Source organism: Rhyacophila brunnea, unplaced genomic scaffold, assembly GCF_057557595.1.
Source record: "Rhyacophila brunnea isolate RB1 unplaced genomic scaffold, BYU_Rbru_1.0 scaffold_10, whole genome shotgun sequence".
NCBI classification, from domain to species: Eukaryota; Metazoa; Arthropoda; class Insecta; order Trichoptera; family Rhyacophilidae; genus Rhyacophila; species Rhyacophila brunnea.
The window spans coordinates 33,130,130-33,158,011 of NW_028232752.1; the positions used below are offsets into that span (position 1 = coordinate 33,130,130).

At 29.4% G+C, this 27,882-nt stretch overlaps 1 protein-coding gene across 1 annotated transcript; it reads right to left on the reverse strand.

Moving 5' to 3' along the window:
• Positions 1-4,216: 4,216 nt before the first annotated feature.
• Positions 4,217-23,657, reverse strand: LOC147079104 (putative defense protein 3). Its single transcript, XM_085948910.1, has 3 exons — positions 22,912-23,657; positions 17,781-17,994; positions 4,217-7,490 (listed from the first exon to the last, which is right to left on the reverse strand). Exons 1-3 carry the CDS (start codon positions 23,117-23,119, stop codon positions 7,403-7,405), a joined length of 510 nt encoding a protein of 169 aa, XP_085805036.1. The 5' UTR covers positions 23,120-23,657; the 3' UTR covers positions 4,217-7,402.
• Between the last annotated feature and the right edge of the window lie 4,225 nt (positions 23,658-27,882).

Genomic DNA, 27,882 nt, shown 5'->3' on the forward strand with positions numbered 1-27,882 from the left:
ATATACCTACTAATCTACAAATATCCATTCTACCACGGAATCGAGTCTGAAAAGTTATGACTTATAATATTTGTATACCTGTGTAATTCATCACCTTGAAAAAATCAATAATTTTGATACAATATTTATTTATTTATTTAGAAAAAGAGTATTATGGCATTACAGTGATTGGCTAATACATAATAAATACACATTATAAAAATGACTTAATTACAAATAACAACCAATATAACAAGAAAGCAGAAAAGAAAGTATGTGCTCATGTAGATATTAAAGTAAAATGATAAATATACAATTATAAATTTAACCTATTTAACACGACCACATACACGATATAGTAAAGTTAATAAAAAATAAATCAACCTTTATGCTGCCATCAAATAAATTAATTGCAGAATACACAGCATCATGAAATTAATATCACATCCGTCCTGCGACAGGGTATCATGAAGCCCGTAGAGTAACGAGTGATATTGGTGGGAACATGAAAAATAATATTTGACAGTTTATACGGATTGTAAATGAACCCACGAAGAAGTAAAAAAAATGTATTAAAAGAGAAATCACTCTTCGGGTGGACAGGGATTGCATTGATAGTATACCCAGAAGAAAACGAGTTGTTAAAATTCATTGTATGTATTATCATTATCATAAGGAAAGAATCCGAGAAGAAAATGTCCTTAAGTAGAAAAATCTAAGAAATCTATTGTGAACTTGATACAACTTAATTGTGTGGACGGACCTGTTAGGACTCCAAATAATGCTGGCATATTCAAGAATAATCAACATAAATGATACGTATAATGTACGTAGAGCACTCGGACGTTTTCAAATGATCTTGAAACCCTCATAACAAAAGCAAGCCTTTTGCTAGATCTAGTACCGATGTTAAGAATATGCTGATTGAAAGTGAACTTTGCATCATACAATACACTCAAATCTTTTATCTCCGTTACCCTACTCAATATTATACCAGACAATGTGAATGGGAACAAAGCCTTGAACGACTGAATGAAATACTATTACATTTGGAGGTAGAAATTTCAAGTTTATTTAAAATAGACCATTGCGAAGTAGCGTCTAGATCAGACTGCAGCATCATGGCACAGCATAACGGGGTCTCAATAGTTCGAAAAAGTTAAAGATCATCTGCAAACAGCAAACTACAAAAAATCCCCCTGAGTAAAACTTTTGCTATCTACTTCAATAACGACTATATTGTCCTGACATTTTACCAAACCTAATTTTAAAAAAATGTTTATTTTTTTTAATACCACGTTAAGCTTTTTGTAATTCTATTGCCAAAAAGGTTTTAAGTCGTACTAACTTTGTCGCAAGTTAACGCAACATTTCACGGAACGCCTGATATGACGGAACACGGGTTAATTCACAGATTTTTTTTTACTGTTAATGTTCGATCCTTAAGTTAAGCATTAAGCCATCATCATACTTACATAGAAGTTTCTCTGTAACTTAATTTTTTATGCGACACTGAATATTTTACATTCTTTAAGAATATTTAAAAAAACGTTTGAAACGTATCGAATCTCACTCGGTTCACCCTTTTTCTAGGATTTATTCTAATAGGTGTGTTTCTGAGATTTTCAAAACTATGTATAATTTTCTTATGTTATTGTTTTATTAAATAAAACAATAATACGATGCAGTTCCACCATGAATTGACAGTTAACAGAATAAAAGAAATTATAATCTTCTTCTTTGTTGGTCCTAATCTAATCAAAAATATTAATATATGCATGACTTATTGATGAACGCAGATTATTATAATGAATATAATAAATGCATCTGGGTAACTTCGTACAAATGTATAAATTAATGTTATAAATAGATGAACACAATATGTGAATGCAATTGAAAAAATACTTATATTTACGGTTTTAAATTGCAATATTAACGTTTATATCTTCATAATATTGTTATCATATCGACTGTAGAAAGGAAAAAGGGCGTAACCCTCAGTTTTTTCATCATACATTTTATTGCATTTTAGCATTATAGACGGTTAAATACACCTTGTGTCCAAAGTATGTAAGCTGCAAATGTCGATTTATTATCAAATTTTGCAATTAAAAAAAAGAAGGAAGTGACTTGGTAAAAACGACTTAACCATTATTTTTGTTGTTGTTTTTTTTAATAACTTAATAATTAATGTCAGATTAAGTATATAAAACCAAATTATTAATTATCATACATTTCAAGGTGTTTTTGTATTTTAACTTTGACCGAACACCATAACAATTTTTTTTGTGTCTCCTGTAAAATTTGATTTGTGTGGATTACGCCCTTTTCCTTTCCAAAAACGATATGGAGAGAACACGTCTGCTTAAATACTTCCACCTAATCCATTATAACTGCTGCATACTATTTATAAATGCACTTAAAGTACTGAATAATGAATTCGATTATATTGCCATAAGCCTATTAGTAAGAGAAATTTTGGGTTCACAACTTTGACATATTTTGCTAATATGTATAATTAAATAATAATGTTTTATATGTATTCCTTTATTATTGAAATATCAATGATCTCATATAATTATTACCTTAAAAAGTTTTGTATTCAAAATAATTTATGTACAAGTATACGATGCTTAGGTAAACAATAATAATAATATACAAATTAATAAACTATTTATTTTATTCAACGAATAATTCATAAGATTTATATAATCTATATATTGAACATATATAATTTGAAAACATCTCATGCATATACCGATTAGAAAAAATCCTTTTTTAGAAAATAATACGACACCCGACGGGACATGAACACGTAACCGCTGGATTCATGCCAGTGTGATTTTATAATTAAGCTATGGGCATCCCACTTAATGACAACGAATTTAACTAGTAGTTTTTTCATGAAATGCTCAATCAAAATTGCGTTAATAATTTTGGCTATCAGTTCTTGCATATTGAATTAAGGTAGGTATCAATTATTAAATGTTTCAATTACTAACCGACGTCGCGGATCGTATTTTTTCCCTAAAAAAGAAATTATGTACCTATGTATAATAATTATATCAATAATGATTTTTAGTATTGTATTTTTTATTGAGCACGGATTTAAGATGAAAATGATATTTAAAAAATAGGCTTCTTTTTCTTTAAGTGGCGTCTCCTCTACGGAGTTTTCTTATCAGCAAACGTTTTCCATCTTTAAGAACTCTGACCGCAACAGCGAGTTTGTGCTCCTATATAACAATTTCCTTAGATTATTCAGCTATGTTATTCACCTTCTATCTGAACTTATTATCCTGGAGCTTTGCTTTGTATGCTAAGTTATTGTAGGTGGTATTTTTCACAATGAGTCACATACCTAAAGTACTTGAGACTCTAATAATATATTAATTTTCAATTATAAAGTATGTTCTTTATCGTATATTGCCACGAAACGTATACACATAAAACTTAAAGGATTGAACCATCTTACACTATGCTTTATTTTTAGTCTACGTTGCTACACTAAGAGCTGTTTCGGGGGTAATGTAGAATAAAGTATAGGCCTGTCAAATGTTTTTCTACTTTTGCAATAAGCTATATTTATAAACAATAATTTTATACATTTAAAATTGCTTGAAATCTAAAGATAGAATCTACGTTACTCTAACATTATAAAATATATTTAAAGTGAAAATGATTTAAGAGATATTTGACTTATACAAACCTTTTCATCTTTTTTATGTGTGCTATTATTTTTGGAGCATATTATGTAGCTTTTTAAGTAAATATATATTTTTTTAAATTTAGAATTTGAGAAAAAATTGTATTCATGAGTAATATCAAACAAAATCTCTTACTTTTAATTTAAAACATATTATATGACGACTGAGAAAACGTACCATCATTACTGTATGCATAAAAAGATCTAAATTCAAAATTTTGTTCCATAGGAACTTTATTATTTTAATGCATAACTGGTACGCTAGAAAAAACATCGTCAAGTGATGGGTAGGGTAATGCTAACCGACCCATATTTAACGGTTGAAGATCAGGAGGAAAATAAAATGCCTCTTAAGGACTGTAAGGCTGCAATTGCATTAATGTGAACCTTAGAGAAACTGGATTTGGATGGCATTAATAAATAAAACAACATGAGAAAAATATAATTTGTTTATCTTAATTCGGTTTAAAATCATATGAAATGAAATGAATGCAGAATGAATGAAAAAGTATACATTTATGTTAAGGATGATGAATGAGCATTTTGATGATACGATTGTATTCGCAAAAAAATGTACGAGTACAAAAGTTAAATTGTGAATTATGATTAAAATGAAAATAGGTGAATAAGTATGAATTAAGAATAGTATATGATAATAGTATGAAAAATATCACAATATAGTTTTGAGTATTGTAAAAACAATAACTCAATAACTACACTTACAACAAGAGTAAATATTAACGAAGTTTGCATACACAGACAGGTGCATATGATTTATTTATATTTGTACATACATACAGTGTTAATTTTGCGACTATAGAAACAGATGTCAATATTAAGAAAAGTATATAAAAATCTTGGAAGAATGAAAGAAGAGTGCAGTTAGATGAGAAAAAGTAGAGATCGGAAGAAAAAGAAGAAATAAAAAAGAAAAAAGGAAAGAAATGATACATAGCAAAAAACAAGAAAAAATAAAATAAGGTAATAAGCTAGAAGTGAGGTAAAAAATACAATGGTTGAAAGAAATAGGTAGCTAGATCAAAGAAAATGAAGAGATAAAGCGGTAGAGTTAAGATAAAAGGTGAAGGTGGAAGAAATAGTAATAAAATAAGATACGACTAATTAATCTGAGAAACCTAATAATGAATAAAAGAAAGATAATTATTTCCTAAAAAGATTTAAAGAAGTAAGATGGAAGATAAAGTCAAGATTGAAAAAGTGAAGTGGAAAAATGGAAGAAGAGATAGACCTAAAGAAGTTTGAAGTAGGATAGAATAGTAAGCAAATAATAAGAAAGAGATAGATAGAAAAAGAATAAAAAATGATGAAAGAAGAGAAAAATTTGAAAAAAAAGAAAAAAGGTAAAGAAAAAGAGAAAGACAAAAATAATAAATAGAAAGAACAAAGATAGATGAAGATTACACGTAAAATGGAAATGAAAAAAATTAAAGAATATAAAAATTTAAGGAAGAAAAGTAAAAGATATGCAGAAAATAATGATTAGTATGTAAAAGAAAGAGCATCAAAAAAATATAATAAAGGTAAAAAGTACATAACTGACATAATAAGCAAGGATAGATAGAAAAGTGTCATTAAAAATATATGACAAGGTGTTAATTAGGTTAAAATTAGAAATTAGGTTAAATAATATTTGGAGAAAGAAAAAAAAGATAGAAAAAGTGAAAATGGTACAGATAAATAGTATAAAAAAATAGAGAAGATGTTGTAATAAGAAATGGGTAATAAAATCTAGAAAAATATCAACTTTAGACACTTAACGAAATACATTTAAAAATTGAGGAAAAATACAGGATAGGAAGAAAAGAATGAGCAAAAAGTATAAATACAATATTTAAATATCATATTACAATAAGGCATAAATGCAAGAAAGGCAATGCAATAATATAAGCGAAGAAACGTAGAGATGTTTTATAAGAAGATATGTCGGTAGGTTGTGAGAAGACGAGTGAGGAGGTAAGTTGATGAAATATGTCACCAAAGGGAATTTCGTAATAATAGTCGGATGAGAAGAATTTATGACAGTGAGATGAGTTAAAGGGAAGAATGCGAACGCGATGATAAATGAAAACGAAAAATGAAGCGAATTTTGATGGCCTATCGAAGTCGGGAGAATTTTATTTTCAGCACGGAGGTATCATTCAGGGTTAATAAAGTTTTATTGTTTATTTTATTATTTGAGAAAGCGTCTTATATGTTGAGAAGATCTTTATATATAAGTCTAATTATTATGTTCACTACTTTTGTAAAAAAAATGGATGATAAATAAAACAGAATGATAAATACACTGGTATTTTAGAAGTATAATAATAGATAGTGTATTCGTACATGAATATAGATAGAATGTCAGTTGAAAGTATTAACCTTATGAAAAGATAATGATTGTCCTTTTTAATGCAATGTCTCAGTCATTTGAAGTATATGTATAGTAGTATTTGAGATGAGTGATAAAAATTATGATTTGATGGATAGAAAGAATTAAGTTTAAACTAGAAGAATGTTGTTGAAAATAAAGAAAAAAATATATATTGATTGGATATAATTAATGATATCAAGTATTTTAATACATGGAATGTGCGTTTAATAATATGTAAAAGAGAATGTGATAAAATACAATAGAAGTGTTTATTTAAACGAAGAAAATATTTTGTGTTAATAGTGAAAACAGTTTACTATATTTTTTAATTAAAACAAAAGACAATATACAATATAATTGAATAAAAATCAGGACCTTGGATTCGTTTTTCAAATCAGTTGACAGCGTGTATTTTTGAGTAGATGAATCTGGCTGTGATTTTTATTAGATATTTTTTTATATAGTACTATGTTATAATGTATTATATTTTAATTACATAATGAAGACAGTATAATAATATGTAAAAGATTTGAAGAATTTGAATAGATAGATAGAAGAAAATTAGTATAGAGAATATGGTAGTGAATGATTTAAATAAGAAAATAGAAAAGAAGGGGTTTAGAGTAAGATAATAATAAAAGATAATGATACTTAATGTATGTACAAATATAAAATGAAAGTATATGTTGCTTTGGGGTTTCACAATATTTGGATATAATGAATAATGGTATTATGATGTGTGATAAATTAAAAAGAATATTGAGATGTGGTATTGAAAATATACGCGCTTGTTGATGAGTGGAATTACGTCGCTATATGGGATATTGATGAATAAAAATAATTATCGTATTAAATCAAAATTATGTTATCAATAGCTCAAGTAATTATATTGTAAACACCCCAAAACAAGTATATTTGGCGACATAATACAGAAAGGTGGAAGCCTAAAAAGCTTTAAAGGAAATAATATTTACATTAAATATCGTGGTAATGGTCACAATATTGCTACTTAAAATAAAATATAAGGTACATAGAGTAGACAACGTATAAAAAAGTAAAGCTATATGGATGATAACTGCTTAGGAATAGGAAGAAAGTAAAGGGTGAGATGATGAATATTTACATGTGATAAAATGTGTATCCAGGAAGTGATAAGTTTAATGCAAAAAAATGGATGATCCATTAAACTTTTTTTTCGCCTGCGACACTAATTAACTTTATATTCCTGGGTATGCGACCGGATGAGACTTAATAATATAAGTGATAGATGAAAGGATGAAATGCTATGAATTTGCTGTACAACATAGTGATTTTATTATGATGATGGTATGGTTAGAAATATTCTAATGTTGGTAGACTTCGTTCGCTTGCTGTGGTACTCCGGCGACGAGGTTGGACCAAAAAGTTCCATATTCCTTCAATACTGTTCCACTGAAAGAAAAAACAAAAATAATATATATTATACGTCAAATAATTTTTGTATTTATGTCACTATTTTTTACATTTTTCATCTATAAAAAATCTCTTCTCAATTACAGTAATACCCCGTTTACACGTACTTAGATTTAGTGTTGACAGTAAGAAAATGTTTGGGTAAACATGTATTAACCTACAGTTAACAAGATTGCATGCATGAATCAAAAAGTTCAGTAAAACGATAGTGGCGAACCTGCCAGAAAAAAACGAACTAATTTTAAGGTTGACCGATTTTCACTACCTGTCAAATAGTACGAAATATTACCATAAAATGACAACATCGCGTCTTGTTCACTCTTAAAGAATGAGATTGGAGAGACAGAGCCAGCACTTTTACGTGTAGTCACGATAGTTTAAAAATAAGGACTATTGCCGCCAGTTAATCCATGCACGTATACAGGCGCTATACAGGACCTTTCAGAAAAAAATCATGGCTTGGGACAAGCTGTATATTGACTCCCTCCCATTCAAAACTTTGAAAAAGAAAATATTATAAAGTGATAGTTTTTGTTCGCGGTATTTAACATTATTTGTTTATATAAAAAAAATGTTTAACAAACGCCTTTCACAATTTTGCACTAATAAATTTATTGATTAATTCGGAACAGTTGAAAGTACGTATAATTTCGCTAGTATATTTGACACAATATTATTGATCGTAGAAAGTTTTTAATCCTTTTTGGTAGACACATACAATAAATAATCTTTTTTTTCTTTTATATTCACAGTTATATTAAAAAAAAAACTACACTACACAACAACATTATGCGTTAATAAAATATCTGTAAAACAATACGATTTGCTAAATGTATTGCGAACAAGTTATGCATTTTTTTTTGTAAAACAATTGAGGCCCCAAACATTTAAATAAAGAACATTGTGCACAAAGTAAATAATATATTTTTTTATAATATTATTTTTCTGTTTGTTCTAAATCTGTTATAGGACGTCGGGTATGGTTTTCTTCTTCTTTTAATAATATACTTCAAAATATTGATATATTTCAATAGAAATGCTCCACGTATTCTTCTAATTATAGAGGTTGTACAAAAAGTTTATTAAACTTTTAAATATCTTCAATCTAGTTATCGCTTGTCGTGAATTCGATAAATTGGGCTTAGATTAATTGATTCTGAAGATTAAATTAAATTATATGCATTGTTAATAATATATACAATCGAGTAGAATAATTAAGGAGAGAAAAAACTTTTTTAAAATATGGCAATACCTGTTTGAGAAATACCAACACTATTTGTAACAACTGATGGACATTTAACAAAGCAATTAAATACTTTGATAAGATAACAGTATAATGCATTTCATGATAATTCTTTTCATGTATAACGAATTAAACTGAAATGAATGTAATTAATATTATAAAAATAATATAAGTCGCAAGTAATCAATCGATCACGGTAGCCACAAAAATACAATATAATATCTACCTACTGAACCTACTGAATGTATCAGGCAAATTGTCAATAATAAGCGGTTTACTAGTTTTGATTTAAATGAAAATTAGTTTGACCCATAACCACTCCAATTTCATAATAAGCTGTTACATATAGCGCAATCACCGGAGGGCTCTCACTGTCGAAAAATTAATCGTTGCAATTAATATTGCGGTAGAACAAATCCGTTGCGCAATAAACACTCCATTTATTTATGATTACATTGATTACATAATGTGATTTTAATTATATGTAATCAAGATAAAATATTGAAAAATTTATCACGAAAAGATAGTTTAAATCTATAAGAAAAAGAAAGGTAACGAAATCCCTCTTACGGTTTTGAGGAAAATGGTAAACCAAAACTTTAATATATATTTAGTAACTTCGGTTAAGTATTTTTATATAAAAATATCAAGCTTTTTATTGATGATTTAATCTGTTCGTGAAATATACAATATTATAATATCAATAATTATGCAATAACTTGTAAACTTCGATACCAATATTTCGCGGATAATCATGATATGATATCATCTTTCATTCCAAAATATGAATTAATTTTATATTATATAAAATGTTACACTATTTTTCAAACAGCAGAAAATCTACTTTGGATATTTATGAACTTTGTTTTTATTAGATTAAATTCTAGTAGTTTCGTTTGCAAAAGTGCAACATGTATTTTTAATCTGTATAGGTAAACATTTACCCATGAAAAAAACTTAAGTATGATTATGTAATATATATATATAAAATAAATGATGGTGCTTTAAAGTGAAATGATGAACATGTTTGTTTTATTAAATAAGTACATTTTATTAAATAATAATTTACAAAATTTTGTAAATATACTTTGGCATTCTAAAAACGCATTTTCCTATATAGAAAGTTGATAAATTAGAGTACCTATTTACATTTAACTACAAATGTAAAAATGGGACTTTTCTAACTAAACCAAATGCGAAATAATTTACTTGTGACTTTGAAAATCAAATTTTCTGATCGTTGTACTTAAGTTAAATATAAAAGAAAATGTTAATAATTTTCTGGATAATAAATACATACGATTAAGTAAACCGTACTTATAATGTATATTAGTGTTGTCCCAACTTAGGGTTGTGTTAGGTATAGTATGAAAAAATATTTTTATATGTAGATATACCTAAATTCAATTGAAACCTTGACTACTAACTATTTGATTACTTTTTGTTTTGATCTTCGCAAGCGTAGAAAAGCCTATTTCATACAAATACACAGTGAGAAAAAGCAATAATACTTAAGAGCTTTCTTTACCCGATAGAGTTGAATATTCTTGACAAAAAGTCTAACCAAACTGATTTTACAATAGCAACCAAAGAAAATCAAATCTTATGCATACCACAGTTTATCCAACACTGATCCATGTATCGTATAAGTTCACAATTTTGATATTTTCATGGAAATCTCAATTTAATTGTAAAACTCTGCGGCTTCAAATTATACATTTGGAACTTAAGTTATTTATTTTATATAAAAAAAATGTTTCGTATTATCATTTAAAATGGAAATTATAACCATCGGTTTAGTTTCCGATATACTTCTCATACTATCTCGATATTTTTTTCCGATTGTCGAATTTAGTACTGAATTTTCACTTAACCTAACTTGTTTTCAAAATCATGTCTCATTTTAACCATGTTTAACGTTACCCAATTTAAAATATAAAGTGTATTTTTTCATTTAAGTTTTAAGTTGTGTCTAAAAAAAATTCATAGTAGAACTCCATTACACCATTAAATTATTGCATACTTCGAGAATACTAGAAACGACATAAGCTGTTTTCTCCGGACTATACAGGTCAAAATGTTTCTCTTGCATATGACATGTAAATTAATACGGTGTGGTATAACAGTATAACATAACAAGCTCGTTAAAATAAAGCACATATATTTATTATAATATGTGAATTTACGTAAGTATTATGTTGTAACCGATTTCATTAGCAAATCTAGTCCAGCACGAATGAAACTATGTGTACACAGTAAATTAATCATTCCTCAAAATGTGGGATGCGAGTGATACATAAGCTTTCAGACACTTTATATTTACGAAAACCTTAATTCAAACAATTATTTATTTATTATAAAAATAGTATTGTGGCATGAGAGCCATTGACCAATGCGCCATAATATGTAATAAATTAAATTTACAATTAGATTAATAGTAGAATTAATAGTCTTGAAATAGATTTTATTTTATAATGTGAAAAAGTTTAAAAAAGACTGAAATCTAATAATTTAATCAACCAATTTTCATACAAACTCTGAGACATCAAACATACTTTATTCATTATATCTTGCATAGAATATGACTAGTATGACTAACTGAAACTAGCTTCAGTTTTTTTATTATAGAAAACCCAGAAGGCTCTATCTAGAAAATAAATTAATATTGATATTCTAGGACTGGTCCATATGCTGTATAAATGGTAAAAGTATACAATAATAATATGATTTTATAGCTAAAATAAATTTGTAACGTCTAGAGTGTTAAATATCAAATAGTAAACAAAGTGAATTGCATGAACGGCAATCGATTTTGACAATCACTGCAGCAAATTATAAAAATAATAGAGAAATGTAATTTTATCAAAATTGTATGCAAGCACTTTTTAAAAATCGTGAGAAATTTTACTTAAATATATAAATTTAGTAATGGGCGATTAATAAATTTTACGCCGTTTTGACATAGTAGTTTTGTAAAGAAAAGTAGTGTCACAATGTATCAAAAATTTTGTTATTTTTAATTTTTTGAACATTTTGCGTAAACAAAATTGCTCTTTTGTTTTCATAATTTCATTTTCCGGTGAATTATTGTAGATAAAATAAAATCTTTTGTATATAAATAATTAGGTTATGATTCACAATAGTCATTGTAATATTCTCCATTTAGATTCGCAATTGTGAAAATTTTAACCAAGAGCTGCAAAACCGTTACCTGTAGTAATTATTGTGAGCTATAGTTTGACGACACCATTCGAAATAAAATTTAATAAAGAATACATAATATTATTATCATTTCCATTATTTCGTCTTGTCGTGCGTGACGTCATGTATCATTCAAGAAATGGTAAAATATACCAGTATGTTGCAACTCCCATTTCGATATAATTATCTAGACTTAAACGTGGCGTTTTGTCGTAGAATCGGTTGTATTGCTTGCCCTCCCATTGTACAGAACTAAACTCTCAATGGTAATGGCAATCGATTCAATCAGATTCCTTCGAGTATTGAAATATTCCACTCATGTGAGGTGAGTTTGAGTGAAATTTATTTAACGGGGTCTACTTACTCACTCGGTGTACATGCTTTCCCTTTTTTATTCTTACTTTAATTCCGTTTTATATTACAATATTATTAACACTCATTTAAAAAATATGTTTTGGCGTATGAATTGAATTTGTAATATATCATATTCACTATATTTCGTAAAATAAATAATTTTCAATATCTTGAAGTAGGTACTTGTTTCAATGTTATTTCTATACAGTCATGTAATTCTTATTCAATTCTGTATTAAAATCATTTTTTACATTATTAAATTAGTTTCGTCATATTATTATAATATTAGTAAAAATATATATTTTTTTATCAATTGAGAATATCATGTGACACAAAAAGTCTTGATATATAATAAACCGTATTAAAATATATTCTTTTCCATGTTTTCTTTAAATGATATAAGTATGTAGTACTTATTTTTAATATCTACATTTTAGTAGTTGTGTGCGGAAATAAAGCCGACCCATGATTTCTTGATTTATCTTAAAATATATCCCTAAAATATTGTACATTATTACATATTATACTAAAGTAAATAAAAAATATTTAATATAGAACAGGTTGTCTATGAGACAAGATTTATTGTTATCCAATAATATAATAACTGAACAGATACCGGCAATTAAAGTCGTCGGCTTTCTACGACAGGCGGCGTTAGACAATCACTGTCCACAGACAATCTGACTTGCGTGATCTTTCCACGCGAGTCGCCGAGAGGAAAGTGTGCCAAGGTCTACCTCGTCGTCAGCTTGGAGCAGCGTGGCTTGGTACGACTAAAATGTGAATGAACCATACGGAAACTGTATGCCTAGAGTCACCTTTCACTTTTGATGTCGAGTAAACAGTTCATTATAGCGGCGCGGGTCTGTTACTTAATGTGTTTTAATTATTATCAAGCATGCTGTGTTTGAACTAGAGTTTCTGTTTTGCGTATATTTGATATATTTTTCGATAAAATAAGAATATTTTAATATTCAGTTACGTAGGTACTTAAAAATGGTGGGATTAAGAACAGTAACATAGCTAGAACATATAAAACTGACACACGCTGTCGTAATTAATATATATTTTTGTGATACATTATCAACAATAATATTGGCTTATTGAGTATACATTTGTGGTGAAAAAGTGCACAAAATACCCACCTCTAACGCTCTATTCCTGGAAATATGTTTCTGTAATTGTTTCACTGCTACTGCTTGAGTACTTTTTTACTACTAATGCTTCAAATACACTCTATGACGATTGGTCATACATATGTCGAAAAACCCGTTTCTTATGTTGGCGTCCTGTGTCATAGGGTGTCACAGAGTGTAAATACGATGTCATAGCTGTCATACAATATGTATGTATAAATGTTGGAATGGCATAGATTTGATCATATACACTAAAACGCTCTTAGCATATATGTGCCCGATCGTCATATAGTCTATTTGAACCCAGGGCTCGAAATGGAACGGAACGCACCGGAGCGCCGTTCCGGCTCGTGAAATTTGTAAAATTATCGCTCCGTCTCGTGGAAAAAATATGTTGACCGTCTGAGCTAGATAGACCATAGAATAGAAAATCTGACACACTTATTTTTATAAAATACACATACGATTTGATGACTATGTCGATATCTTCAGAAAATTTGTCGATCGCTCCGGTTCGTAAACTTTTCCATTTCGAGCGCTGTTTGAACCTTAACACGCTACGGTAATTGGGTCCCGTAAGACTGTTGATTATGGACCTAATAAGTCAAAAGAATAACTGATTATCACTTATAATAAAAATAATTATTTCTTTAGCCGATCAAAATGTACACCGAATTATAAAGAATATGAAAAAATATTTATAATTCTAACGATACAAGAAAATGAAACTTGTTTTACATATTATTATATAAATGACACAATATCGTTTTTGAAAATATTCATTTCGCTTTTAATAGGAGATTTCTAGGTTGTAATATAAAAGATATCAGGACTACTGGAAGAAACTGAACTGAACTGAAGAAATTAGAATGTAGTAGATACCTAAGGTCCCAGATCAGTGCTAATAACTATTTTTATGTTGTTTTATTCTTTATTTAAACCTTATATTACATGTAAACTTTACAAGGTACGTTTTGAAATAAGAAATATTATGAAATCACATAATCGATTATATAAGCTCGAAATGTTAGCTTATTGTGTACTGCCTTGTATAATTCGATTGCAGAAAAAAGTGGTCAAATATTTTACGACACCTATCAATCATCTGTAATTTGAATGATAAAATAAATAGAACTAGAGCACTAACTTCAATTGTAGAATTATTTTTTTTATGTTCATGTAATACGTGTGGCTTATATTAATATAGTTGAAAAAATGATTAATAAGAGGCATTTATAATATCTAGTGTTACTCATATCAATGTAAATTATTATAAGTTGTATATTTTTATGTATAAATCGTACACAAATATATTTTTCTCGTTTATACACGATTACTGAGTGAGATTAAATCCATTTTGAACCCATAAAATAATTTTATTATGTCATTAAGTTTAATTTAATTCATTTTTTAAACATGCTATCAAGCAATGTTACAAATTATTCATGTAAAATATTCATAAACTGATATTTAACAATATTAATTATACATGCATGTAAACAAGACTGCCAATTGAGGCAAACATGGTTTATTTATATACACTATGTATATAAATAAACTCACCTCGTGTAAGTGGGATATTTTATCAATTACTATAAATCTATTTGAATACTATGTAAGACTAATCAGCATTAATTTTATTAGTATACGTTCTAATTGAACGGAAAATGCATTTGGGTTTATTATTTGAAATCGTTTATGAAAGTTCCTGTAGTAATGAAAGCTCATATAATAAAGCTTGTCTGTAGAATACAAGTTTTATTATTTTATCTGAGTAACATAACCTAAAGTCCTAAAAAGTTCATACATGTATATTATTTTCTTTCTTCAGCAAAAATTCTTACGTCAATATGAATTGTCCTGGTCAATATACAAGTGTGCGTTAACAAAAATGAATATTGTGGAAACAATGTTTACAAACAAATTAATGTTCTGATACAAATGTTAATATTTTTTTTGTATTTCACCACGGATGTAAACGTTGTTCACGTGTATAAATGTTCTTGGTCTTAATCAGGCATGACAATCTTAAAAGCGCTTCGTAATTTTGTAGTTGTTTAAAAACTGCTACTGAAGAATATAAGTGTCAGCAATAATTATCTTAGAAATCGGCAGCATATGTCATTTGTTCTCCCAAAATAATTTAAAAATATTAAAATAGAGTGTACTTAGCTCATTTGGTACCACGTACCGACCTACTATATAATTTTTGTATTTACTCTTATAATAGTGCTCATATTTCTTTGTATTCTCATGTCATGTTATAAACGTCTTTAATGTGTTAGTTGTAAAGTTCACTATATGTAAATAAATACATTTGAATTTGAATACTAAGATAATAAATTCGAATTATACGAAATAAAGTAGGTCAGACTATAAATAAAAGGATTCATGTAAACTTTTGTATTACCTTGATGACGGTTCCAAGACGTGTAGTGTGGTTGAATTGTTAATAATAGAAAAAAACAATATTTTGTACTTTGGAGCATTGAATAAACATAAAAGCGGTTAGTTTTGACATTTAATTTGAATTTTGATTCATATGATTTTATGTGATAGTCATTATAAACCTTTTTAGTGTTGTAAAAATACTGTTAGGTATTCTGCTAAATAAATCTCAGAAAAAAAGCGTAATATTTGCTACAAATGAATTTTCAATGCGAAGTGGTTTGAAGATAATTTAATTAGTCTTTAGGCAACGTCTCTAGAGTGTTTGAACAATACCGTTTATTTTAATGCATAATCTATATTGTTAAAATAGTAACCTTATGTATTGTAAGTCATAATAACATATTAATTTACGCGATCGAATTTCATTATAAGGATGAAAACCGAAATTAAATTCTACAGTCACGAGCTTGTGTTAATATTCTGATTATTCATGTACCAAAATAGTAGTTAACACTAATACCTACGTAAATTTGACGACTTGTTAATTTCGTGATAATATTGATGTTTATTTGACAGATGCCATGTAAACACCAATATGAAAATTTGCATTGTTACGATATTAAGGGAATGGGACAACTGGGCGCCGCACTGTCGAATGAAATAAATAGACATTCGTTACGGTTTTATACAAAAAGTAGACGAGGACTTTTAATCAGTTTCTATATACTACTAAGTGTTTTTAATTCATATTTTTTATTGCGGCTTGAGAATTATCATGCCTGAGGCTTTATACAAAAATGAAAGAACTCTCTTCTCGTTGGAACTAAAACATAATATTCACAATTAAATTGTTAATTACGTGTGCATATTTAAATTATAAACAATTACCTATTTAAATATAAATAATAATATTAAATATATATTTTAAATGTACCTATAATTCACGAACGTCTATTTATTTTCAAATTTCATTCGATTGCGTGGGACCCAGTTGTGCCGGCGCCAAATCGTCTTACACCCGATATTAACTAGTTAGTTAGAACAAAGTTCCATCCAAAGAGCTTTTACTCTAAAATCTAAAGGGTTAATTGTATAGTTTAGTATTACAACACTAGGTGAAATTTATACAACATTTAAAGTGTGGTTGAATTGCTAGCTAGAGAATAAATTATACTTAGTAAGTTGGCGCATTGTAACGTGGTAGCATTGTTTTTTGTCAGCCTTATATATTTTAAATGGATGATATACATGATTGTATATAATACTGTGTCAGCCATTTAACGGCAGTTTTAAGCTACGTTTGTTTTATAATGTAATGTTCAAATGTGGTATTTTAAGTGCTCAATGTATGTATTCATTTTAATACAATAATATCCATTCAAAAAATAAATTATAGGTACTGTTTAAATACCTGTTTCAGGATTTATTTTAAAAAAAGGTACACATTTTGTAATTCATAAAATTGACTGTTTGAACGAATCTAAAAGTATGTAGTGATTGTATGTAGTATTCACAAATTTCGGGAAGAACAGTACAAAGTTTTCTGTTAATAAATTTGCAATACGAAATATTTTTTTTAGATAATATAATCAGACTCATATTTTCTCTTTCCATGCAAATATTAAGGCACTGTCATTTTCTTCAACTTTGTTAGTTTGACCAAAATACACAATATAATGAATATAAGTTTGTTTCTCATTGTGATATATATATTTTAACCCCTACCTAAAGGTATCCAATGATCGATCATTTCGAGAGCTACATACCATGCTAGAGTACACACGTTATAATATGGTTAAAATGATGGATCTATTATAACCAAACCCACGAGTTCGGCGAAATGCAAAGTATACCCACTAAAATGTAATTTAAACGATATCCTACAATATGATGAAAATAGCGTTTCCTTTGCTAACACTACATATTAAAAAGTAATACACTCACGTAAAGTATACTCCTCCAGGGGGTACATTGGAGGGTGCGACCCAAACAAATGTTCCTTGCTGCTTTTCCTTTGGATCAGCGTGGGTGATGGATGCGCATTCAGGGTGGATGGTTGTGTTGGCTGTGGGCAGCCATTCTCCTACCCAGTTGTCTGTGGCCAGGTCACGAGCTTGCAGGAAAAAGCCCTTGAATGGAGTCTGACCCTGGATGGTCACTGCAGATAAGAGAAAAAACAGTTATATTATTATTTTTATATTGACTGTTATTCAATGACTATTACTTCACCGTGAAATCTTCTATCGGAAATATATGGCCGTATATTAAAGACCGTCCAACCTCTATGGGTCGTATAGTACTGACATAAAATTCATGTCTAAATAAAACCTGGTTCTTGAATAGCCGATATATTGGATTGTTAGTTAGGTTAGGTTGCCAAAATCAGCAATGAAAATTGAATTATGTTCATATTGAATCTAATAAAATTGGAGACCGTATAGTATACGGTCATCTCTTTCCGATAGAAAGCTCATGGCAAACTGTGCCGCGGTGAAATGTTTTACGTACAATTTACGTATTGTTACCTGTCTAAACAAACCTATTTTGTTTACCGGACAAATACTCCAATTAGTATTATGGTAAGTAACCTTGAGTAACCTTCTTACATAATATAATTACGAACGCATACGAAAAATGAATATATTGTTATCAAATTCCGTCAATGTAAACACTGCATTGATGCTGAATTTGATGTTTTATGAATATAACTACACACGATGGAAAAGTATTAATATAAAAAAGTAAAAATGGTGGTTACCGATTTTGTAACTGCTGTTTGTATTACTAAAATTAATTCGTAGAGGGAGTCTGGGGTCATTTTTTTTTTGGTAGATGTCTGTTTCTTATATTTTTATTAAAAACGCTTTACTTTCTATAAATGTGTAAATATTGTGAACATTACTCAATTTTGAACGAAGATAATCTGTAGATACTAATTATTATAATTTGAATGTCTGTCTGTCTTTCCGTTTCCACTTATTCGCCCGTAACTCAATATTGAGTACAACTTGCACAGATTATAAACTATATTGTTGGTATCAATTGAGTATGAGTGTAGTTTCATATTCTTTTGGACTTTTGGTCAAAACATGAGTCCCCATATAACCATATTTGAAAAATAAAACTAACAATTTTGTTCATTATGCTTTTAATCTAAAACCTTCACCGGACAGCTTCCTCATAATCTTTTTCCAAATAAAAATAGGTAGCTGGTGTCATCGATTTAATTTTCGAGATAATCGATTTTGTATATTTATAAAAATTCATTCATATGTCAAAAGAAATACAATTGTTATAAAAGAAAGGATAGCGCGCGTCTGTCAAATAATATTAAATTCCTTAAATAACACCCGAGCAAAGCCGAGTTCTTCAGTATGTAATATAATAATATGTATGTACCTAATAAGAAAGCCGTAGATAACTTTGTATTGAATTTCGGTTATCTGGTTCGGTTCTGAATATTTTTTACATTATAATATATTTCTAATTTTGACCGGTCGGCATAATGTATAATTTTGACTCGTAATGTTTTCTACTTACATGTACCATTAAAATAATTTTCCGTCATTTTTTTACACAAACAATGGTGATTGAATAAATTATCAAATAAAATAGTATCCTACACAAAGAAAGTATAATTTGGGCAATAGGTAGCGAAAATCACGATGTTGATAGTTAAAGTTAAAAGGGAAGATATTTTTTTTATCAAAGTATCGTTTAATAATATCGAATTTATGTTTACGCAGCAAGAAAATTAAATAAGTTTCAACTGGTTAAACCAAAATAAGTATTTAATCATGTAGGTAATTGTTATTCAAGTATTGTCAATATTTTGATTTTTGCCAACGAATGTTTAGAAAATGAAAATGGTATTTCGTCTTATTTTCGTGAAATAATGATGTTTGTATTTTGACAAAAACAACCCCATTTTTTTCAGTTCCCTCTTTAAGGAGTATACCTAATATAATTGGTTTCGTTATTCAGGAAAGGTTTTCTGCAGGCTTTGCATAAAAAAAACAAAGAAAACATAGAACAAATACCAGCAGCGAAAATATTCTGCCTATGTACTCATAACTAAACCTACAAATATTTTTCTTGTTTATATTCACTTTAACCCTTTTACAATACATTTTCATTATTGTTTGTTCATTATATTTTGTAAATATTTTATTTTATGATTGAATTTATTCTATTATGCGTTATATCACATGGCGCGTAGTTTAGTGATGTAGCAAATATTATATTGAAAACTGACGAGCTTATCTGACTTTAAAGCATTGTGAGAATACATTAAAAATAATTATTAATAATTTAAAATTATGTTGTTTGAAAGAGGCACGAAAGCAAAATGGTTAATCTCTCTTACCAGTTTGATATAACCTCATTGTTTACTATAAATACGTATTAATGAATTCATAGTATGACGACGTATAAAGTATTGAAAAAAATATACAACCTCTACTCTATATTAGAATCGAAAATGGTAATTAACTAAATGCTGAATAATGTCTTCAAAAGTGACCTTCCACTGTGCCTAAAGCGCAAAGTGTTCAACCAGTGTGTGCTTCCCGTGATCACATATTCGTGTAAAACATGGACCCTAAGTAAAAGAGAGATCCAGAAACTTAGCGTAGCACAACGTGGTATGGAGAGGTGTATGCTGGGCATAACGCGAAAGGACAAAAAGAGGAATGAGTGGATAAGGAAGCAGACAAGGGTTTGCGATGTAATAGAGTTTATTAAAAGCCTTAAATGGAGATGGGCCGGACACAAAGCTCGAAAAAGAGACAATCGTTGGAAAAATCTAGTCATCCAGTGGTACCCAAGAAGTATAAAACGTCCGCAAGGTAGACCTAGAGGCCACTGGATCGATGAAATGATGCAATGCAGAGAATCGAAAAAAGTGGAAGCAGCTTGAAGAGGCTTTCATCCAGCAGTGGATAGATTCAGGCTGATGGTGATGATTATATACATATAAGTATTGTTTAATGCCGAGGTTTCACCTTTCAATATATTCAGAATTTATGTATAAAATTGACATTATATTATATATTATGACATATCATTCATATAATTTTAACGCATAGAGTCGAGTGGTGAGAGAAACCGTCGTTCAATAAAGTTTTTGAATAATATAATGAGTAGGTAACGCATATCACCTATTCCAGTTTATCTTTGTTCTGCTTAGAGTTGATATGAAATTGAATTTGAAATGCTAAACTTGGTTCAAAACTCTTATGTTGTCTAATAAGTACAGCGTTGCACAGACATTTGGGAGATATTTTTGAATGGTTTCAGAATACAATCGTGACTTTATAATTCGTCGTAGTATAGAAAAAAAATGAAGCAGAACCACGTATTTTAAAATAATGGTATTGTGAAATTGTATACTTTAAAATTTGTAACAGGTAGATATGAAGAAATGATAAAATGTATAAATATTTAGATTGTTTGTTAGTAAATCACTATGAATATTGTACATACTTAAAAATGACCTCCCACTGTCCCTTATAATTATTATAGAATGCGTGCGAAACGTGGGTCTTCAGTAAAGCAGAAATCCATAAACTTAGTAGTAGAGTAGTATGGTATAGCAGGGCATAATGTGTCTGGAGGACGAAATGAACTACTTGGATATGGAATGAATCAATTGTACTTCTGCGATCTAATTACATCACCACGTTCTATTGGTGGTTGTATTAAAAGATTAATATTTTTATGAGAAATGAATGTGGCCATTTGCTAAAACCATTAGACCCATACTCTGGGTTCCATCATATATTGTAAAACACCACGTGAATCTACCAGAGTCAGGGATTCGAATCCGGGACTTATGATATTATAAACGGACACTACCGCTCGACTATCATGGGTATGACTTTGAACTTATTACAATTTGCTTAAAAATATATATTTGGTCAAAGGATAATTAATTAATGTAGTCACTTAGTTGTTTCATCCAAAAGTTTATAAAACACGTTTAAAAGGTGTATAGAAGTCTATATGGTAATATAATATACATTATGAGAGGAATGGAATAAGCCTGGAGAACCCTTCATTCAGTGTAACGATTATGCTGATATTAATAATAAATAAATCACGTTAATAATTGAGATATTAAGCTTCAAAGCTCTGTATTAATTCCTTAAATCTAATACATAATATGTATAGAATCGGCTCAATATCACATAATAAAAGACGCTCAAAGGGAAACAAACTACAGTTTTGTATGATTTTATTTTATTTGTTTAGTTACTTGAATCGATAATGCCTATATAAGTGAAATTATGATAAGTCGGTGGGAGTTGACATTTTGAATAATTAACAGAAAAATTTAAAAAAATTGTCACTACAAAAATTTTAGTTTTTTTTTGTTATTTTAGTTTAAAATTTTAATAGCAATATAATTCTGGGGTTTAGAAGTGCGTATGTAAAATATATAAACTGTTCAGTACATGCGATTGTTTGTTTTCAATCAATAGTAAATACATAATATATACTCATATTGTACCCAATAGCTATTTTTCATGCTATAACAGCTATTTAAGTGCACATAGGCACTTTTTATACGTATAAATTTCAATATCTGTATCGTTTATGATAATAATTTCATAAGTATTTCTTTGTATAAAATATGTCCAAACTTAATTTTGACATGCACGTTAGTTGTGTTCGAACTTCATTCATATTACATCAGCTGGAATATATATTTATAGCATTAAAAGAACGTATATTTTAAAGTACTTTCTGATAATTAAATCAAAATCTGTCATATACACTATAATAATATAATATAAGGGATGTATGTTTTATGAATTTATTATTATGTTGGTAGGTAGACAGGTATTTTATGATACAATGATTATATAATATGTAGTAATCTGTAATTTAGTTAAATATGAAAGTATATATAATTCCACATTGTGGAGTTTGCATAATTTTTATAAAGCTATTAAGAATTAGTAACATTAAAACACTTTCAAAATAAAATATGAATCACAATTGAAAATGATAATCACAATAATATAGATATTGCTTATGTCAATAACAATCATAAAAATATTTTCGTATCTACCTGTTATTTTCGTTCCCGGTCCATATTTCGAATCCGAAGCTACCACGTGATATGGGATGGTGTCGGCCTGTTGGGGTCTCGCCTGTCCGTGGTACGGCTGATTAGGTCGCGGTTTTACGCATGCGTCGACCGGGGCTCCATCCGGGAAACCCAAAACCGGAAATGCTGCGCCGAGCACCGACAGAAGTAAAAACAAAGCGCTTTTCATGATGCAAAACTCAGGTACAAAGTTCTACAGTATAAATAAATCTAACAAAACTTTGTTATGTTCTCGCTAGAAACTTTAAGAAAAAGACAATTACAGTTGTTTGGTTGACGAGTGTTTTGTTTCAATGACAAAATGATTATTCTTTTTGAATGTATTTTCAATGATTTTCCGCGTAAATCCATGGATAATTTAACGTAACGTAACGTTACAAAATATTTAAAAGTTATTTAAAATTTCCATTAACTTAAGATGTAGATTTTGCTAAGTTTTACTAAGCGAAGATCTGTATCTTAAGTGACGGATTTAGCAATATATCAAATTATTAAAAACGACAAAAAAATATAAAATAGTTATGCATTTCAATGAATATATTTTGAAGATCGATATTGTTGTTTTATTGGTTTACAAATTGTGAAAAATGTGTAAGTGTGATTTTTAGTTAATTTGCAATGTAGTTTTTTTGTGTAGAGACGTGCTATTTTGTTGCCGGAAGTCTTGTGGGTTGAATTGTGTGCGCATATGCGCTGCACGTGTTGGTCGACACACTACGGGACTCGAACTAAGGCACTGCTAGTCGCGACTCGACCACGAAGTCTTTGCCCCAAAAGGCAGGTTTCGTTATCTGTCTGGTCAAAAGTGAACGTTTGCAACAGTTTGCATGTTACGACATAAACTAGTTGTGCTTGGAAAGAAAACAAACATTGCCTCGGCACATTTTGATTGAATATGTCATTTTTAAAAGCTCGTGTACTCTATCAAACCTACATTAAAATACGCCTTAAAGATTTATTAAAACATTGAAATTATTATACAATGGCCAACATCTGAAAAACATTTAAACGTCATCATTATAATACAATGGTTCACTTTAATAAATACCATATAATTAAAACTCTACCTCAATACTCGTATATTGAAATTGCAAACGGTACTTGACTAATCATATTTAGTTATGTAAGAAAACTTATGGCAAACAAAAATATCATTATGAAAGGCGCAAATAATCAATATTTAATTATGTTTTATATTAAATTTAAAGAATCATTAGCAGCAGTATCAAGGCCCCCACAGGGGGGGGGGGTGTTGACAGGGCTTTAGTCCTGCGTGGCGGATCTACCAGCCAAGTGAGATAAACACACATCACAAAATTGCACTGATTGTAAAAAATATCGACTGCGGCGCTATTTCACTTCAAACACATAAACATTTCAAAATAAGTGCTTGAGTGATGCACTTTTTGATTATTGTTTGTCGATATTCGACAACTTCATAATTCAAGAGAAATTCAATACAAAAAATCGCTAAAAAATACCCTAAATTTTACCTCGAACACTATTTTGAATACAAAATCTTAGATCGTCACACTTCCTTTAACCTTAGCGATGGGTAGGGGGGGCCGCCGATGATTGTAGCTTAGGGGGCCTTCAAGATGTGGGGACCATGAGCAGTTTATTATATTATTATGTTTATATACCTAATTATTTTCATTATTTTTATCCAATATTGAAATACGTAACTTGATAAAAACCTTGGACCAGCGTGGAATTCGAATACACGTATTTATGTTTTATATAAGTATTAGAACGTGAAACCAAAATTTAGTAGCTCCGATTGCTCTCTACTAATCATATTATTTAGTACATAGCTGTAGCGGTATGTTGTCAGAATTTGAAAATATTATCAGATATTATCGATATTACGAAGTAGCCACAAGAAGGATAATAATATATACTAATAGTAATAACTAAAATTCATAAAATTTTGACCTATTTAAATATCCAATTATTTACCTTTTCCCAACAGAATTTTTACCTTTACATGTTTAGGCTACGTCCTAAATAGTGATATATTTCTTCCATGTTTTTTGTATTATCATTATAATAATAAGAATAAATAAAATTGTTTATATTGTGGGATTAATTTCAATACTAAACGTCTTAATAATCACCATGCCCTAACAATGAAAATACACTAATGATAATTTACGAGTTTATGTTGACTCACTCTTAACGAATGAATGTCTTAACTGTTTTATAGCATGTGGTTTAATTATGAAGAAGCTTTCAATGATCTACGCTTTAAGCATAAATTTGACGAAAGCTCTATGTGGTGACAGCGTCGTTAATTCACGTCACGTAACAGAATCTTCACTATCGACGCCTTTCAGCGAAACTTCTTTGTTGAGTTTCTTATCAATGGAGTTTCGCGAAGACCGTATCTATTTACGACGTTGTTTACCATTTATTTTTATACACTGTATCTGAAAAATAGACGACCCTGCTAGGCTGGAAAAATCTGAAAAGGAGACGATATACGATAATACACGGACGGCATTTAATATTCTTAACTACTGCCTGATATATCTTTATAGCCTGTCGACAAATTTTATTATGATACAAGTAGATAAATGTATACATGATAGTACTAAATATCTCACAAAATTATTATGATAAAATAGTTACAATTTTTTTCACGTTGTATTTACGACGTAAGTTTGTTTTGGTTATTTCTTGAGTTTTGTATCTCACTCAATATTCATTCATTCACTCGTATGGTAGCAGGGTGTAAATGCCATTATAGAAATATCCATAGAAACAAAATATAATCATTAATAGTAAAACACACACCATGGCCCCCACAAGAGAGGGGGCTGACAGGGCTCTAGCCTAGAGGGCCGGGGTCAGGAGGGGCCCGGCGTGGTGGGTCAACCAGATAAGTGAGATAAACACACATCACAAATTTACCTCAATAGTAAAAAAGTCACTTGGTTCAAAAATTAATGTTGATTATGGTTTTAAAACATGTAGTTATGCGATGCAATTTTTGATGTATCCATATTTGATAATTTTAATAATTCAAGTGGAGGCATTAAAAAATAATAAAAATTGCTAGAAAATATACTACCTAAATACTCTTAATTTTAACTCGAACACCATTTGGAAAAAGTTGCTGTAGAGCACCACAATGCCTTTAATCTTAGTGATAGGTAGATGGCCTGCCAAAGATTCTGGCTAAGGGGCCCGTTTCAGGGTGTGGGGGCCATGGTTCACACACAGAAATAGTTATCATAGAGAGGCACATATATAGCGTCAATCATTCAGTATGTTTCTGGAATGTACCTCAAAAAAGTCCGTGTCCGGAAACTTGTCGTATGCAGTTCGCCGTATCACACTTTACCGTGAAATGTTGTATCGGAAATATATGGCCGTATATTAAAGACCGTCCAACCTCTTTGGGTCGTATAGTACTGACATAAAATTTATGTCTAAATAAAACATGGTTCTTGAATAGCCGATATATTGGATTGTTAGTTAGGTTAGTTTGCCAAAATCAGCAATGAAAATTGAATAATAGTACTGAAATAAAATGCATATCTAAATAGAACACGGTTCTTCTGGGTTTACACTTTACAGGAAGCTAGCAGCAAACACATAGCCGATATAGTGGATTATTTGTTAGGTTTTCGTTCTTGAATTCATGAATTTTGCCAAAATAAGCTAAGAAGATTGAATCAATGTTCATATTGAATCTAATACAATTGGAGACCGTATAGTATACGGTCATCTCTTTCAGAAAAGAAAGCTCACGGCGAACTGTGTCATGATAAAATGTATGACGTACAATTTACATGTAACCAAAAAAGTCACCACATAAGACGCAGGTTTCAACAACATGCTCAGTGGTTTGAATTTTTCCGCAATCTCGTAAATGAACGGGATTTAATTGCATCCACAGTTAGGGTTGCCTAACTTTCCTGTGACGATTCCGGGACAAATAGCTCAAAACTGAACATCATTCAGCCATTACCTAGTTTTCTGAGGAAACTTTTTGTAAGTATATGAAAAAATTTAAATATCTATTTTTTATTTTAACTATTATAGGAACTTATGAATTACACACACATATATATATATATATATATACATACATATATTACATAATAATAATAACAATAATAATAATGAATAAAAAATTTAAATCTTATAATAACAAATTTAACGTTATATTTTTATGAGTTTTTCCAATAATATTTTTTTTCACTTTTTAATTCAATCACCAATTCTTTCGCAAGTGAGTCCGTATTTAAAAAGTTCGCAAATTTTGCACACGATTCACTATTAAGTCGTATATTTGCAATTCCGCCTTTACAAAGTCGATATTCATGTTATTTCCTCCTGCCCTTCGTCCACACACTGTTCATGTGACTAAATACTCTTTCTGGGTAAGCATTACTCGCAGGGATGGACAAAATGAAAGACACAATATTTATCAGCTCGACCGATTTTTCATGCTTTTTTAAATACTTTGCCTATCGTTTGTCATCGTTTTGCTCTTTGTTCGGAGCAGGAAAAACCAATCGAAGTTCTGTATATTCATTATGATAACGCATCGATGTCAATTATGATTTATAATATATTTGGGAAAATGGGAAATTTTACGAACCGGAATTGTCTATATTATAAAAAAATAAATGAATAATATATAAAAGTCGGTGAATTTATTTGCTTACAAAATTTACGAACCGGAACTGTGCTCCGGTGCGCTCCGGTTCATTTCCAGCACTGGAACAATTCCATCTCACACGTCATAGCAGAACAGAGGTTGACGTAGAAATTGATTACCTACCATCGTTGAACATAAGAGTACAAATTCGTTATTGCAGTCAAAGGTCTCAAAAGGGGAAATCATTTTGATGATTGCCAGACTCCGTAGATGAGATGGCACATACATAATAAGTCTCTAAATAATACATAATTACTTAT

Excerpts from the sequence above, each read along its gene's own strand:
- LOC147079104 (XM_085948910.1), bottom strand. The coding sequence starts at position 23,119 with ATGAAAAGCGCTTTGTTTTTACTTCTGTCGGTGCTCGGCGCAGCATTT. Across the intron at positions 17,995-22,911 it reads ACCGGGAACGAAAATAACAG|TGACCATCCAGGGTCAGACT; the intron begins GTAGATACGAAA and ends TCTTATCTGCAG. Across the intron at positions 7,491-17,780 it reads CCTGGAGGAGTATACTTTAC|TGGAACAGTATTGAAGGAAT; the intron begins GTGAGTGTATTA and ends TTTTTCTTTCAG.